Source organism: Eimeria acervulina, genomic scaffold (assembly GCF_000499425.1).
Source record: "Eimeria acervulina Houghton genomic scaffold, Eah_scaff183, whole genome shotgun sequence".
NCBI classification, from domain to species: domain Eukaryota; phylum Apicomplexa; class Conoidasida; order Eucoccidiorida; family Eimeriidae; genus Eimeria; species Eimeria acervulina.
Window position 1 is genome coordinate 14,365 of NW_013550104.1, and position 15,379 is coordinate 29,743.

A 15,379-nucleotide genomic window follows, 5' to 3' on the forward strand; every position below is an offset into this window, starting at 1 on the left:
TCATCTGAAAGCTATGTGCGTTGCTTCTGCGCTGCGGAGAAGGGATCTGTTGAAATTTGCTTTCTGTCTGCGTGCATATTCTCAGTGTGCGTTCGACTATACTACGACTACTGGCGAGTCAAAAAAGTAACAATTGATTCGATAATTATAAGAGAGTTCCAGTGCGTGCAAGTGCTGCTCAGTACGTTCGCTTGTTCCTATTAGGTGTCTGCCGACCCTCTTTATGCTTTTCACTTTTTTCTCCGCGTCTGTGCAGAGATGGGAGCCGGGGGGTAAGGAAGACCAAATTGGGTAGATAACGAAGGCGATTGCTATCCAGTTTGTGTATTTCTGTGCCTTTTTATCGAGAGTATTTATTCTAATTTTTTCACCTCATCCTTCCGGCGTATTAATAATTCGTCGATTTCGAGCACTTCGAAATGTGGGGCCCCACGGCCGGGCCCCCCACCCCACTTAGTGGCCCATTTTTATAGTTGCAATATTTATTCTCTCTTTATAGATTGAATAACAAGAGACAAAGGGCTTGTTCATTTTGTTGCATGAATGAATATGCGCTATGGCGCCTGCATTCGGTTGCTCGGCCTCAGCGCATAGATGATTTAACAGGTTAGGGTCTAGGGTTTCCATGGCTGCGTTTGCCTATGGAGGAGCCCTGCGCCGTCGAGGCGTCTGGCTGGACGCCCTTGCCGCGAGGAGACCCGCTTCTGTATGAGGTGCTGCAGCTGCTGCTCCACTTTGTCTGCTCCCCAGATGCAACACCGCCACCCACTTCGTTAGCTGCTGCAGCGGCAGCACCGGAATCAGCAGGTGCTGCAGCACCTGTGCCTGCAGAAGAGCAGCTGTCTTCTGACCAGCTGGCACCAAGGGGCTCTTCAGTCGAGGTGACACAGGCGTTGAACGCGTTGTTTGAAAATGCAGCAGCAGCAGCTGCTGCAGCAGGACCTGCAGTGCCCCCCGGGACCGCAAGCAGCAACCGACAGTTTGACAGTCAGTGGGTGCAGAAACTGTGGAGAGCCCACTTCAGGCAGTACCTCGACCCCCGGTGCAGCTCCTTCGCATCGAAATCTGTTGCTGCAGCAGCAGCTGCTGCTGCAGCTGGAGCGGATGGCTTTGATTCTGATTTATTCACCACGCAGCATCTCGAAAGCCTACAGGGCTTTGCTGCGTGCCTAATGCAGGCAGCAGAAAGCGTCGCCAAACCTCTGACAGCAGCCAAGGGAGCAGTAGCAAGCAGGCCGTCAGCAGCAGCATCGGCAGCCTCAGCAGCGGCAACGTCAGCAATGGAAGCAGCAACAGCAACAGCAGGGCAGCAAACTAGACCATCTTTCGAAACGGAAGACGCCCATAGCAAGGGAATTTTGTCGCCCAGTCATGCTGTTGCAGCTGCTGCAGCTTACGCTCAGCTGTGCTGCTTGTGGCTTAATCAGCTAATGCAGCAGCAGCTGCTGCTGCTGATGGAGCACCACCAGGCAAGTGGAATAGAGGGGAGGCTTCAGCGTATCTTCCGAATGCTGCAGCGAGTCCTCCTTTTTCTTTCTCCCCTCACTGCGCCCATCGTAGACAGCAACGACAATGGCCACAGCATCAGCTACAACAGCAACATTAGCTACAGCAGCGGTAGCGGAAAAAGCCAAGGAGGAGTTGCCACCTGCTCGTCAGCACTGTTCTGTACATGCTGGAGGGTGCCTGCTCAGAGGCTGGAGCAGGATCCTTCAGAGCAGCAGCCGCAGCGGCTGCTGCTGGTGCAGCAAGCCACGCCTGCTTCAGCCGTGGCCCTGTGCTTTGCCCGCCGCTTCCTGAGGGGCTTCTCATATGCAACATGGACAGCAGCAGCAGCAGCAGAAGGCGTGAGAAAGCAAAGGACCACTGCACTCCTGAGGCAGTTTGCCGCTTTCACGGCAACAGAGGCTCCCCGCAATGCGCTGTTGCAGTCAATTAGGCTCCAGACACAGCAGCAGCAGGTGCTGCTACTGCAGAACGACGTCTCTCTGCTGGAGGGGCCGCTGCAGCTCTGCGTCTCTACTGTGTTGCACTCGCAAGCAGGCAGCCCTCCAGCCGCTGCAGCAGCAGCAGCAGGCCTTAGTTGGGGTATTTCGTCTCTTGGACCACAATTGTGGACACTCCCATGCATGCAGGATTTGCTCTTTGGCTGTCCAGTGCAGCAGATGCCAGCGCAGCAGCAGCAGCAGCAAGTGCCGGTCGGGCTGCAGCACGAAGAGAGGCAGCAACGGGGGCAGTACCGAATCTTCTGGCGTTTGCTGGAGATGTTGCAACAGCAGCAGGAGATATATGCTTCAATTCCTGTGGCATCCTTGTTTGTGCAGCTGCTGCTGGACAGCCGCTTCTGGAGGGAAGAGCTCCCTGAAGCATCGGGGTCCCCAATTGAGGTCCCTCACTGCTGCAGGGAGCTGCTGATTGGCCTTTTGCTCGAACTATTAGCTGAACAAGGGCAGCAGCAGCAACGGCAGGCTGCCCTGCAGTTGCTACAGTGCGTACAACTCGCGCCATCTGCCGCAACTGCAGGAGCAGCTGGGGCGGAAACGCTGTCGAAAATTTTTAGCCGCCTCAGGCCACTCGCCAAGACTGCTCTGCTGCGCTCGTTACTGGTACAACAGCACGAACCAGCAGCCAAAGGAAGCAGCGGTGCCTTGAAGCAGGAGCAGCAGGCAAGTGAGGAGTCAACTGGTGGTTGCTGCACACTCTCGTCACCGGAGGGGCAGCTGCAACTGCTGCAACTCCAGCTGCGCTGCATTGATGCAGTGACGGAGGCCGAACAAGAGCTGGACGACGAATGCAAACTACTGCTGCTGCAGCTGTGGCTCGAACAGGCTCCTCAAGGCCCGCTGCTGCAGTTACTGCAACAAGATGAGCAGCAACTTAAATTCGTTGCAGACGAAGCTTTGCGAGGCTGGCAACATCACCGACGGAGTGTACAAGCTGCTGCTCGATCTGTTTGGGCATTGCTGCTGCAGCGCTGCTCCGAAGGGGTCCGTGTAGCAGCAGGTTCAATCAACAGCAGCAGCAGCAGCAGCAACAGCTGTAGCAGTAGCAACAGCAGCTTCGATCTATTGGTCACGCCTTATAGACGCTTATTCTGTCTACCCACAGCTTGCAGGAAGGCGCTATATCAGGCCCTGGCTCCTTTGGTACACGCGTTGGGAGCCGCTCGCGTGCTGCAGCTGCAGCCGTATTTGCTGCAGCATCTGCTTTCGCAGCTGCAAAACAGGTCGCTACGTTCGGCTGCTATGGTGGCCCTGCGTGCGCTTTGTGAAGACCTCAGTAAGCAAGACAGACAACAGCAGCAACAGCAACGACAGCTGCAGCAGCAGCAGAAGCAGCAGCAAGAAGGAAAAGGCAGCACTCATCCGACCCGACGCGGACGTACGCAGCAGCTCTGCTATGTCCCCTCGCAAACCCTTCGGAGCTTCTTGATGGGACCCCTACAAAATGCTTTGACTGGAAACAGCTACACTAAGTGCTGCAGTGAAATAGGCCTCCAGAAGCAGCAATGGCAAGAGGAACAGCAGCAGCAAGGACCTCGGGAATACGCGCTGCTGCTACCCGTCCAGCTGCCAGCAACAGCAGATGCGTCTCCTGGGGAGGCCCTTGACGAGACGATGCTGCCCCTGCTGCTGCGACTGGAACCTTCTGCCGCAGCTCCGCTGCTGCTCTGCCTCCGCGAGCAGCGCCCTCTGGAAGCGGTCGAAGCCGCAGGGGCAACGGCGGCAGCAGTAGCGGAAGCACTGACCGTAGAGGCAGGGGCGGCAACGACAGCAGCAGCACCACCAGCAACAGATGCGCGTTTGAGTGGCGTTGCACTTGGCGATGCTCGTTCGTCCTTCGATGGCCCTGGGAGGCCCTGGAGCCCTAGTGAAGCGGCAGTTCTGGCAGCAGCGAGAGCTGCTGGGCTCGCCACATGGGAAAGAACAGAAGGGCTTCAGGATGATTTCAGCTCTTGCTGCAGCGGGAAACCCAACAGCAGCGCGTGCAGCAGCAGGAACAGCAGCAGCTCCTGCTGCTACGGCTGCAGGAGCGGCGGGTGTGGGGGCTCCTGCTGCGGTGCAGTTACCTTCGTAGTTCGAGGCTGCACCAGCGCAGCTGTTCCTGTTTGCTATCGGGTCTCTCCCGGGCGGCTGCGTCAGGGCCTGAGCAGCGGGCAGCGGCGGCAGCGCATGAGATTGCTGGAGGCGCTGACTCTGCATGCACACTCGACAGCAGCACCAAACTGCCAGGAGCTGCAGCTCCTACTGTTTGCTGCAGGGCTCCAGCTGCGGATGGGATCGGCAGCCGAACGATCCCAATTCGTTGCTGCTTTCGAACGACTGCTCCTCAGAGCTCGCAACGCCTTTAGAGTGCAGCTTGCTGCACAGACAGATGCCACCATACAGTCTCTTTCACGTAGTGGCTGCTGCTGCTGCAGGCCCCAGCAGCAGCATCCAGACACCTGCCTTGTGGCGTTTTCGCCGATGCAAAGGGAAAACCAGCAACTGAAGCAACAGAAACAAGGGGCTGCCTGCGGCGGTGCGTTTGGATGCTTTTTGCTGTTCCTGCAGCGGCTTCATTGCCGCTGTCTTCTCTCCTGCTACCCGGGGGCGCCTCCTGACAGGGTGCTGATTTGTTTGGCGTTGCTGCGTTCCCTTCACTCAATTTGGGGCCTGGGAGCGCTCCCTCAGCAGCATAAAAAGAAATCAACGGTGCTGCAAGCTGCTGCTGCTGTGAACAGCATTAGCTCCAGCAGCGCAAGCATCAGCACCAACGGAAACCAGCAACAATGGGCCCCCGAGGCAGGAGCAGAAATGGGCTGTGCCGTGGGAGCTGCTTTGGGCTGGGTGGCGCCCGCCGTGCGGCAGCAGTTGCTGGCGATGCTGCCGGTAGTCAACGGTCCTGCGCCGCGCAGCCTCTTGTTGGATTTGCTGCAGCTTTTGCCCAACGACTCTCCCGCTGCTGCCACCATTCCAGTACCGCAACATCCGCAGCAACTGCAGCAGCAGAAGCAGCAAGTGCAGGCGCAGCAGCAGCTGCAGCGAGCACAACGTCAGGAGCAGCAGACGCATATGCAGACGCAGCAACGGACGGAAACGCAGGAGAAGCAGCACCAGGCACAGCAGCCGTGCCAGCAGCCGCAGCAGCATACCCTGTTGGACCCATTGGAGGGCATAAGAAGGCGAGTTTGGGGAGCCGTTGAGATGGCGGTTTCCATTAGGCAAGATTATTGTGCTGCAGGGACGCTGCATTTGCAGCTGCTGCTGCAGCAGCTGTTCACGGGTCCGGCAGCAGCAACTGCAGCTGCTGCTGCTGCAGCCAGTGCCTGCCAGCACCCTGCAGCTTCTGCTGGTTCTGCTTCTCTTGGAGGTGCTCACTGTGAGTTACCTGCCTTCGTTCTGCAGCAGCAAACTATTTTCTGTTCTGCACTTGAGGAGGCCCTTTTACAGCTGCTGCCGCCAGCCCTTCGGGTCACTGCAGAAGCGGAAGCAGTAGCACCTTTACCGCTTAGCACCGGCAGCAGCGGACATGGCAACGGCAACCTAAGCAGCACCAGCTGCTGCAGTTGCATGTGGCACTCTTGTGGCGAGCTTTTGCGGGTATTGTGTATACTGACAGCAGCAGCGGAAGTTCGTCTCACTGCAGTGCAACGGAGCCCCTTGGCGCTGGCTGAGCCGCAGATGGGGTTGCACGGGATTCTTGGGCTTCTGGAGGTCTGTCTTGTGACAATTAAGCCCACTCTGTTGCAGATTAACTGTAGCAACAACAGCAAGACAAGCAGGTGTAGGTGCAAAGAGGCAACGTGCGCCTGGAGGGACTGGCAGCAACGGGTGCTGCTGGTGCTGTTGAGCATTTGTCGTTGCCTTACATCATTCGTTGCTGCTGGGGACGAAGACGACACACCCCAGCTACCTCTGCTGGACACAGACGCACATGCAGCAACAGCAGCAACGGCAACAGAAGCACGAGCAGCCGCAGCATCAGGGCAGCTGGAGGAGACGGCCAATGATCAGGCACCGGCTACTGCCGGCTTTCCCAGCAGCAGCCGCAGCCACCCGCCTCATTTGCACCAGCCACCGCGGCAGCAGCCAGAGCAGAAGCAGCAGCACCAGATTCAGGTGGATTGTCGGGGGCACTTGGTGGTTTGTCGCGAGGACGGCGAGGACACAGAAACGCAACAGCAGCTTCTGGCCTTTTGTTCCTGGAGGGCCGTCAAGGGCGCCACAGAGTGCCTTACTGCCTTCTGCAAACTCGTTCGGTTTGATCAACAACCAGCAGCAGCAACGGCAGGGGAATCTGTAACACCACCAGCGATCGCAACAACAGCAACACCAGCGACAGCAGCAGCAAGAGTAGGAGCAAGCAGGGTTGCAGTAGGCACAGGAAATCGGCACGATACCGAGGATTTGGAAGACATCCAGAAGCAACAAGCACAGCAGCAGATGCAGCAGCAGTCCTTTCTGCTGCTCAGCGCGGAAGAGGTGGCCGCAGTAGGGTCGGATCTTATTGAGTTCCTGTTGGCGTGTAGACATATGGGTGAGCCGCATGGCATCAATTGAAGCCTTTTCTGCTGAAATGCGGCGTTATGCTGGCATCACGTGCAGCCAGAAGGACGGCATTGCGGCAGCACCAGTAGCAGCTGGGAAGGGTCAGAGTCTCTTTCATTTCTCCAAGGAGTGCATTTGTTGTTTGGCTTTTTGCCGGGGCACACGCGCAGCCGCTCGATGATTGCAGCTGCCTGCCAGCAGACTCAGCTCCTTATTTACCTCTGCACCTGCTAGTGTTGCGTTGTCTATTTGCTGCAGGGGCCTTAGAGTTCCTTCACGACGCCCTCGCTGCTCTGTGCTTTAAACTCAGCTCTTTTAAGGGGTCTCCCCTGCAGAGCCTCACCCGTCAGTGGGCAGACGAAGTCCTTTTGCTTTTATTACCAAGTGCCTCAGAAGCTGAGCCGGACGAACAGCAAAAACAGCGTCAACGAAATGCACGGCAGCAAGCTTCGGAACGATGCGCACAGCAACAGGAGCAGCAGCAGCAGAAACCGCAGGAACAGCGCCACCCAGCAGCAGTTTTTCTAGGCGCCCTCGGGATGCCTCTGAGAGTTCGTCGAAGCGCTACCGGCCCCCCGCCCCCACTACGCAAGAGCAAAAGTCTGTGTTTTGTGTTTAGTGCTCTGCTTGGGAGTAAGGCATCCAATTTTCAGTAGTGCAGCATCAAGGGCTGATTGGCCTGCAGGATAGGACATAGAGCAAGCCTAAGAGAAACGCTGACAAGGAGAAGCCCCAGAGACTGAACGAGTAGACAGAGGCAGAAAACACCGTAGAAGATGGGCCGAAGAAGATAGTCACGGGGACAGACAAATGGGGCAGCCGCTAACGGCAGCTGAATCAGAGTGTAAAAGAGTACTTATGACCATTTAGAGGCAGAAAAGTTACAAAAAGTTACAAACGCAGACACCTAAGAGACGAGCAGAAACGCGTTGTGTCTTGCTTGCCTCTGTTGCCCCGTCTAGCTGTTTGAAAACTTCTTATGTACAGCCGTCTCCGCTGCTGCTGCCTGCGCTGCTGCTGTTGTTGCTGCTGCGACTGCCTGTTTGTCGTCTTCGAAGTTGGTGAGGGGGCAAAAGGGGGGGCCTTGGATTTTCGTCTCCTGCTGCACGTTGTCTCCTGCCTCTTGCCGTTGGCCGCCGGCCGGTTGCGGCCTTTCTTCGCAGGAGCTTCAGACGGTAAGCGCGTCTCCCAACCCTGAATCCTAAACTATAAACCGTGAGAATGATTTATTGAAATTCACATGTAGGGTAGCGGGCTCATGCGCAGACACAGCTTATTCGACCAGCAGAGCTTGAGCTGATTTTTTGATGGCTGGCTGGGATTACAATACAAATATAATAATGGCAGGGAACCGTAGCATAGACATCGGTGTTCACAAGGCAGCGAAAAGAATAAAAGCAAGCTGGCAACCGCGTGCAACTAGCTGGAAGAATAGGAGCCGTATTAAGCAAAATGGTAGGAATAGTCGCGATAATGGGGTTTAGGCAGCTAACACAAACAAGTACGAGGCTAGCAGCAATCGTGATGGCAATAATGTCACAACAATGCGAATTGCAATAACACCTTAACACAATGGTGCTGCGCTCGTTTTTCTAAGCAAAATTCTTCGAAGCAAGACCCTCCCGGGGGAGGGTGGAGGCGTGGGTGGCGGGGTGGTCAAGCTGTCTGGTTGCTCCCCATTCATTGCTGCCGTGATACCAGCACCTGCCGCCCCTGCATCACCTGGTGCCCAGGTGCAGCAGCGGCACCTGCGATGCTGTGGGGAGGCACAAAAGCGGCTCCGTGCACCTATCTAGCTATGTCTCAATCCACGTGTGTTTCCGTATCTCTGGGGGTTTGTCTCTGTCTCTGTTTCTATTTTGATTTCTAGGTCTATTCTCTGCTTTTGTTTGTCTGTGTCTCTGGCGCAGCCCTGAGCGCGCAAGTCCATGCGCTCAATTTGCTGCGATCGTTCGTTGCCACTTCTCCTGAGCTCGCAGCGTGCGATGTGTTGCCAGCAGCAGCAGCAGCAGACGACGCACTGCGGGGCTGCTGCAGTTGCAACAGCAGATGCAACAGCGCCGACAGCGGGAGAAGCACCAGCGGCTATAGCAGCAATAGCAGCAGTAGAACGCACAAGCAGCAACCCACGGGGACTGCAGGGGTTCCTCCTGAAGGTCCTTCTGACCCGTCGACGTTCGTTGCCGGAGAGGCTCTAGCGACCGAGACCCTTGAGCCGTCTGTGCACCCCAGATCTAGCCGCCCAATGGCCCTTGCTGTTGCAGCTCTTGCTGTCTCCATTCAAACTGTCGCCTCAGCAGACTTTCCCGTGCGCAGCGCCGCAAGTTCTCTTCAGGTTGCCGCCACCAAGCGACTGGCAGGCACTGACGACGAAGTAATGACAATCTTTCTGCCCTAAGTTTTACCTTTGAACCCTAATTTTAGACCCTAGTGGCAACTGCATGCTGGTGTTCGCTGCTTCCGAAAGCACCCTAGCCTGAGGCTCTCACTAATTGCGACAGAACAATTCTCCAAAAATAGTGTAACAGCCCCTGCCTGTCCCTTTGATGCTGATGCTGCTGCTTTGTTGACCTGCAGACCCAACGCGCGTCATCAAACCCCTTTGAGTTTTGCAGCGGAGCTGCTCTGCGCACAATATCGGGTGCAGGGAGTGGCCTACTGTCCATCGACTTCTTGTCCCTTGCTTCTCCCCAGCTGCGCCCCCTCTTGGCTCAGGCCCTTACCCCACTTGTCAGTACTGCCATAAATCCAACGGCACATACAAGTGGCAACGGCCGACTGCAGCAAAACAACCCCCAACGCCTCCATCGGATCCAGAAGCACCAGCAACAAGACCGCCACGAGCTTGTGGACCAGGCGAACCAGCGGGAACAGCAGCAACATCGGCTGGTAATACCACAAAATGCTGTTTTGCTCGTCCGTGGCCTGGCAGCTCAGGGACCTCCCGGTGCCTCCGAGTTTATCAGCCGTTTGCCAGTGGGGCTTTTGCCTTCAACAGAGTCAGCTAGGGTGCAGCAACAGCAGCAGCAGCAGCAGGAGGCAGCAGTCGCTGTGTTACTGCTACTGACCCGAACAGACCATAGCTCCATCGCTGCTTCTGACCTCCCCGCCCTTGAGACTCTGCTGCATAATAGTCCCCCGAACACAATCTTGACTCAGCTGCGTGAGGTTGCTGCAGTGGGGGCTGCCGACGGCAGCATCAGTTGCAACTGCTGCTGGTGTAGCAGCAGTTCCTCAAGGGATGCGAGGGTTATGGATGGTTCTGGTACTGCAGCTACTGCTGCTTCGCTGCAGCTGGGTGCACGTGCTCCCTTTGGGCTGGGCTGTGAAGCGGCAGAAGACGGAAAAACTTCATCTTGGCTGCTGCTTCTGCTGCGTTCCTTGTGCTGCTGTTTGGGCTCTGCATCGTTTGCTTCCCGTGCCCTCGCAGCGCGCGCTTTGGCTTCCTATGTTCTGCAGAGAGCCCGCACGTGGGGGGCTGCCAGCCTTGTGGAGGCACTCATCGCAGCAGCCGCTGGTGCTGCTGCCGGAGCAGCAGCAGCAACCGCTGCTACTCCTGAAGAGGCAGCCAGCTTGCCTGACGCAGTTTTATCTGGTGCAGGAGTTCCCAGGGCCTCATCGAGTACTCCTGCAAGTGCGTTTGTTCGTACGGCACCTGCGGATTGGATGGGGCGTCGTTTGGACGCGAACGAACGGAGCGGTCTGCTGCTGTTGGTGTTGGAGGTGCTGGGCCGCCCAGATGCTGCAAATTTGGTGGAGGAGGCGTTGGGAGCAGAGCACGGGGTCCAGCTGTCTGATAAGCTGCGGAAACTGAACTGGCAACTGCAGAAGGCAGCAGCGGCAACAGCAGTAGGAGAGGCTATTTGCCAACGTAGTGCTGTGGAGAGGGTGCTTCTGCTTCAGGTGATGCGGGCTGTGGCCCTTGTGGCCCCCGAGAGGTACCAAGAGGAGCTGTGGGGCCGCGCTGCCGCCGCCAGCACAGCAGCGCTGGGGCTACTTCCAGATGACAAAGAAATAGACGCAGAGGAGTCAGCAGCAGCAACAGCAACAGCCAAGGCCAGAGGACCCTCCTTCATCAGTCACGTGGGCCTGCCGGTTCTCCAGGCGGTCTCACTGCGTCTCCTTGTGGAGCGGCACCTCAGGCCCCGACAGCCCACTGCAGCGGCAGACGCAGCGGCAGCACATTTGCGTTCTCTGGGCAGGGTTGCCGTAGTAATAAAAGGGGCTGTTGCCTTGTCAGTGCACCCGCAGGCCTTGGAGTCGGCGCTGCTAGCAGTGGCCGATTTAACTAGACCCCTGTGTACTTTTAGATATGAGGATTTGGAGTTTGCTCAGAGGCTTTCTGAAGATTCACGGTTTACAAAGGGGTTTGGTTCGAGCTTGGGGCATCAGGCAAAAGCTGACGTCCTGCATGCAGCGGAAGATGTAACCGGCGGCCTCACGACGCTGTGGCAGTTGTGTTGGAGCATTTTGACCAACTGCCTGGGGATCGGGAGCGGATCCTGCGAGGTGATATCAGAAACAACGGAGTCTAAAAACTCGGTATGGGGCCTCCGTTGCAGCTCGGCTCCCTTGAGTGTTTCCGCCTGCGAGGCATTGGCTGCCTTTGCCGCTTTTGCTGCAGCACATCCTCGGCTCTGCAGGGGGTCTTGCATTTTGCACCCTCAGAAAGCAGCAGCTGCAGCAGCTGGTGTGGCAGCGCCGGCGGCGGCGGCTGCGTCAACCAGCAACGCCGCTGCGGCCGCCTGGACGCGGCTGGGCGCTGCGCTCCTTAGGTGTTCAGCTGCTGCAGCCTGCAGCAGCAGTAGCGGAACATGCAGCAGCGAGATGAACACCGTTTCGATTTGCTTTGAAGCGACGGAGAACCGATGGGCTGGCCTTTGGGCATCCGCAGTGCTGCGGTGCGCTCAGCCAGCGCAGGAAGTTGCTGTCAGGCTAAGAGCTGCAGAAGTGAGCTTACACGAAGTCCGAATTTCCACAAGGCCTTTATGTACATATTTACCCACTCCTTCGTCCTGCGGTGTTTCTAGTTTGTTTGCATCAGCTTGTCTTGTCCTCTCCACTTGCTGGGAGCCTGTCAGCACTGATCTGTCTGTCTGGCTCCTTATTCTGTCTTTCTGGGTGGTGAAGTCCTTTTGACTGTAGTTATGCCCCTTCTTCTTCTGTAGATCATCTCGTTTGTTTTAATATCCTTTGCTACCGCTGTGCTTGTCTTTGCGTTATTTTCCTGTTGCGTGAATCCTCGCACTCGCATTCATTCCCCTCGCTGTCTCTGTATCTTCATTTCCCTGAATCTGCAATTTCTTTGCGTATACCTCCTGTTGGCTTCTCACGGAATGAAAGAACGACAACTGGGTTTGTGCTTAAGCAACGTGCGCGGCCTAGCAGTTGCTTCGTGATGCCAATGGTTTGCTGTCGCGTAGGCCCTTAGCATCTCCGGGCTACCTCTACCTTGCATGGAAGGTCTTGGACAGGGCCCTGGCTGCTGCTGTTCTTGGGCAAAACTTCGAGCCTGGAGGGCGCTTCTGCTGCTCCTGCAGGTTTGCCGCAAGTAGTTGCATAAGCCGCAGTAGCAGCAGGAGCAACAACTCTGCATGCATGTGACCACGCGGCCTAAATATTTGCACTTCTAAGGCATCAGCAGCGGAAGGTGCACACTTTTTCCTTGCCGCATAGGCTAGTTACAACAAAAGAAGCAGAAACGGCCTCTGTTGAGGTTTCCGGGGTCTATCTGTTGCGACTTTGGCTGCAGGACGAAGACGTCGCCGTGAGGGACGCAGCAGCAGCAGCAGCCTCAGCTGCTGCTGCTGGGCTGCTCTGTCGCCTCCGGTCGGCAACAGCAAGACCCACAGCAGCGTGTGGGCTAGTAGGTGCAGCACCAGTTAGGGAAAGCAACGAGCAGATGGAAGAAACACTGCTTTTGCTGGCTGCGGCAGCAACTCCGATCCTCAGCGACGAGCCACACGGCCTGGAGGCAGGCACCCTCTCTCAGCTGCTGCTACAGGTCCTCTCCAGGGTAGGCGGAGCATGCGTTTGTGCTCGGCTTTCCGCATGCTGCCTCCCCCTGCTGCTTGCTTCTTTTTGCTGCTGCTGTGTGGTTAGAGGCTGCTCCTGTCTCTGCTCAGCTAGGCAAATGCCTTTACGCGTGATGCTGTGCAGCCTGCTTCTGCCGCTTTTGAGGTTGCTTCTTTTTGCTGCTGCTGTGTGGTTAGAGGCTGCTCCTGTCTCTGCTGAGCTAGGCAAATGTCTCTACGCGTGATGCTGTGCAACCTGCTTCTGCTGCTTTGAGGTTTCTGCTGCTGCGCTTGCTGCTGCTGAATTAGCTGCTGTTGCTGCAGAAGCAGCAGTTGCTGGTGACATGTGAACGGTGGGCTGCCTCGTGGTTTTCTTTTGCATGCAGACTTTTCCTGAAAGGGATGTTTGGCGGCTGCTGTGGAGACAGCTGCGTGGAGGTACCATCAGTCCAAGCAGCATCAGCAACAACAACAGCGCATCGACAGGGTTTGAAGAAGAAACGGCAACAACTGAGGAGCAGCAGCCCCAGCAGGCAGGCACTATTGAACAAGAAAAACTATTTGAAGAGGAGCCAATGAACATATATGGAGACCCGCTGCTCGCGATGCAAGTGGCAGCCCGTCTTCTGCTTCTGTTGTTCCTTCAGCAGCAGCAGCAACAGCAGCAGACTGCAAGACCTCAGAAAACCTTGCAGACAGGAAATGTGCAAGCCGCAGAGGCAGATACGAAGGGAGGAAAGGAGACGAAGAACCGGGCATTCACAGGGAGGGATCAAGCAAAGGGAACAAAAACTGGGGCAACAGTTGCTGCAGTGCGGCAGGCAGTGGTTCTGGCCAGCGCATCAGCAATTTATCATAAAGGAGCGGCTGTGACTGCTGTACAGGACTTGAGGGGGAGAGTAGCAGCCATCCGCTGCACCTGTTGGCACTGCGACAGCAACAGCAGTTGCAACGCGCAGACAGCGCCAGCGAACGCAATACCAACAACAGCAGCACGAGCATCAGCACTCTCAGCTCAAGATGCAGCTCTAGCACCAGCAGAGGCAATAGCAGTGCCACCAACACCAACTGCAGCGGCAGCACTCAGAAAGTCCCATGCAAACGCTAGGACTCTCTGGTTGAGGAAGGCGATGAAGAGAGCAGCAGCAGGCGTGCAAGCACTGCACGCGAAGCTTAGCTCCACCGCGTCAGCTGGTGCTACAGAGGTAAGAAGGAGGCCTTTGATCTGCATGTCTCAAGTTAGCTTCTTCTGCTGTCGCAAGGGGCGCTGCGAAAACAATAGCTGCAGGGACAGCAGCATTAGTGCGGAAGCCGCATAAGCAGCAGTGTGTATGTTTTGTCGTTTGCTTGTCTGTGAGGCACAGGCTGGGGTCCGTGGTGCTGCAACGTGGGGCCCTGGTGCTGCTGCTCTCTGGGTGCTGCACCCAACGCAGGAGCATCTGTATCTGCAAGCGCAGCAGGTGCTGCTGAGCGCATGGGTCTCGTTGGTGCTATGGTTGGACTGTGGGCTGTCATTCGAGGACGCAAATATAAGGCGCCTTGCTATAGCAACCGAGACGTTGATGCGGCATTTTGCTACTGCTGTCGCGTTGGGTCAGAACCCTCAGCCTCTTGTGGTTGCTGCTGCTGGAGCCCTCTACGATATCCTGAGCTGCTGGGCAGCGGCAGCGGCGGCGGACGCTGCAACAGCGGAAGCAGAAGCAGCAGCAGAACGCAAACGGGAAGACGTGTCGGAGAGCGTTTGTTTTGCTGTTTGGAGGTCGAGAGAAGAAGTAAAAGCATTCATAGAACAAGGAGACAGCAAACGAGACACAGCTTTGGCAGCAAGAAGCGCACAGGCTGCCGCTCTGCTGGCAGAGTGCTGTCTCTCTCTACTGCCGAATTCGTTTCCCTTCAGTTGTTAGTTTGTCTGTTCGGGATGTCACTGTTTGTTTCCTGTGCTGCACGTTAAGCTTATCTTCTTTTCCTCCTGCTCGATCTGTGCTTTGCCCTTCGTCCATTTTATCTGTTGCTGTTTTGTCGTGCTTCCTTCGCAGTTTTTCGTTGCACACTTGGGTTGGGGGCTTCGCTTGGAAACTCCCTGCTGCGTTTTTGCAGGTTATTGAAGCATAGTTTGCTTGTCTTCTAATCTTTCGTTCCCTAAAGGGCTTTTCTTGACCTCTTTTGCACTGACAGCGCGAAGAAATGCCCTCTGCAGTACAGTTACATAGAGTAATATCTTTGTCTAGCATCTGTAGACAGAAACACTATCACCTCTGTGAATCTCTCATGCCGCGTATACATATATATATATATATGCTCATAAATGCGTGCATAAGTTTGATTTTTGCACATGTTGCTGCCAATTTCCTCATCCGTGATTCGCTTGTATATTTTATTTTTTCGAAATGTGGAATCGTTTGAATAGAATAGAATACCCTATTTTAGTACCTGCCCACATTTAATTGAGTGCAGGACAGCTTCACTAGCACTTTGATTTGCACATGCTGTAACTAACAGAAACTCTCGGAAGCGCATACACCGTAGTAGTATGCTTGCTGTTTGGTCCATAATTGTATTCAATCAACATGCAGGTATGACGCTTGCACTGGTGAAACGCCCCTTCTTGAGCGGGAGAGCAAAGGGGGAAATCTCGGCTGTTTGCTGCTATATGCATATATATGCATATATATGTATATACACGTATTAGTACATGTATATTATAAATGCATTGTGTGGACGCCTTGATTTGCGGTTCGGAGAGCTTGGCCGATACAGTTGAAGGGCTGTTCACAAGTGGGCGCACGACCTATATAGTTATTCGCCTAACGGTGTGACGAGAGTCCTCTCCTTTAG

The 15,379-nt window shown here is 55.7% G+C and overlaps 1 protein-coding gene across 1 annotated transcript; it reads left to right on the top strand.

Moving 5' to 3' along the window:
* Positions 1 to 641: 641 nt before the first annotated feature.
* On the top strand, positions 642 to 14,656 carry EAH_00023730 (hypothetical protein, conserved; the record flags this gene model as incomplete). The annotated part of the gene is made up of 10 exons (XM_013396810.1): positions 642 to 6,519; positions 6,789 to 7,081; positions 7,597 to 7,705; positions 8,441 to 8,904; positions 9,108 to 11,072; positions 11,199 to 11,480; positions 12,283 to 12,546; positions 12,931 to 13,749; positions 13,903 to 14,283; positions 14,642 to 14,656. The coding sequence occupies 10 exons, from the start codon at positions 642 to 644 to the stop codon at positions 14,654 to 14,656; spliced, it is 10,470 nt and encodes a 3,489-aa protein (XP_013252264.1).
* Positions 14,657 to 15,379: the final 723 nt, after the last annotated feature.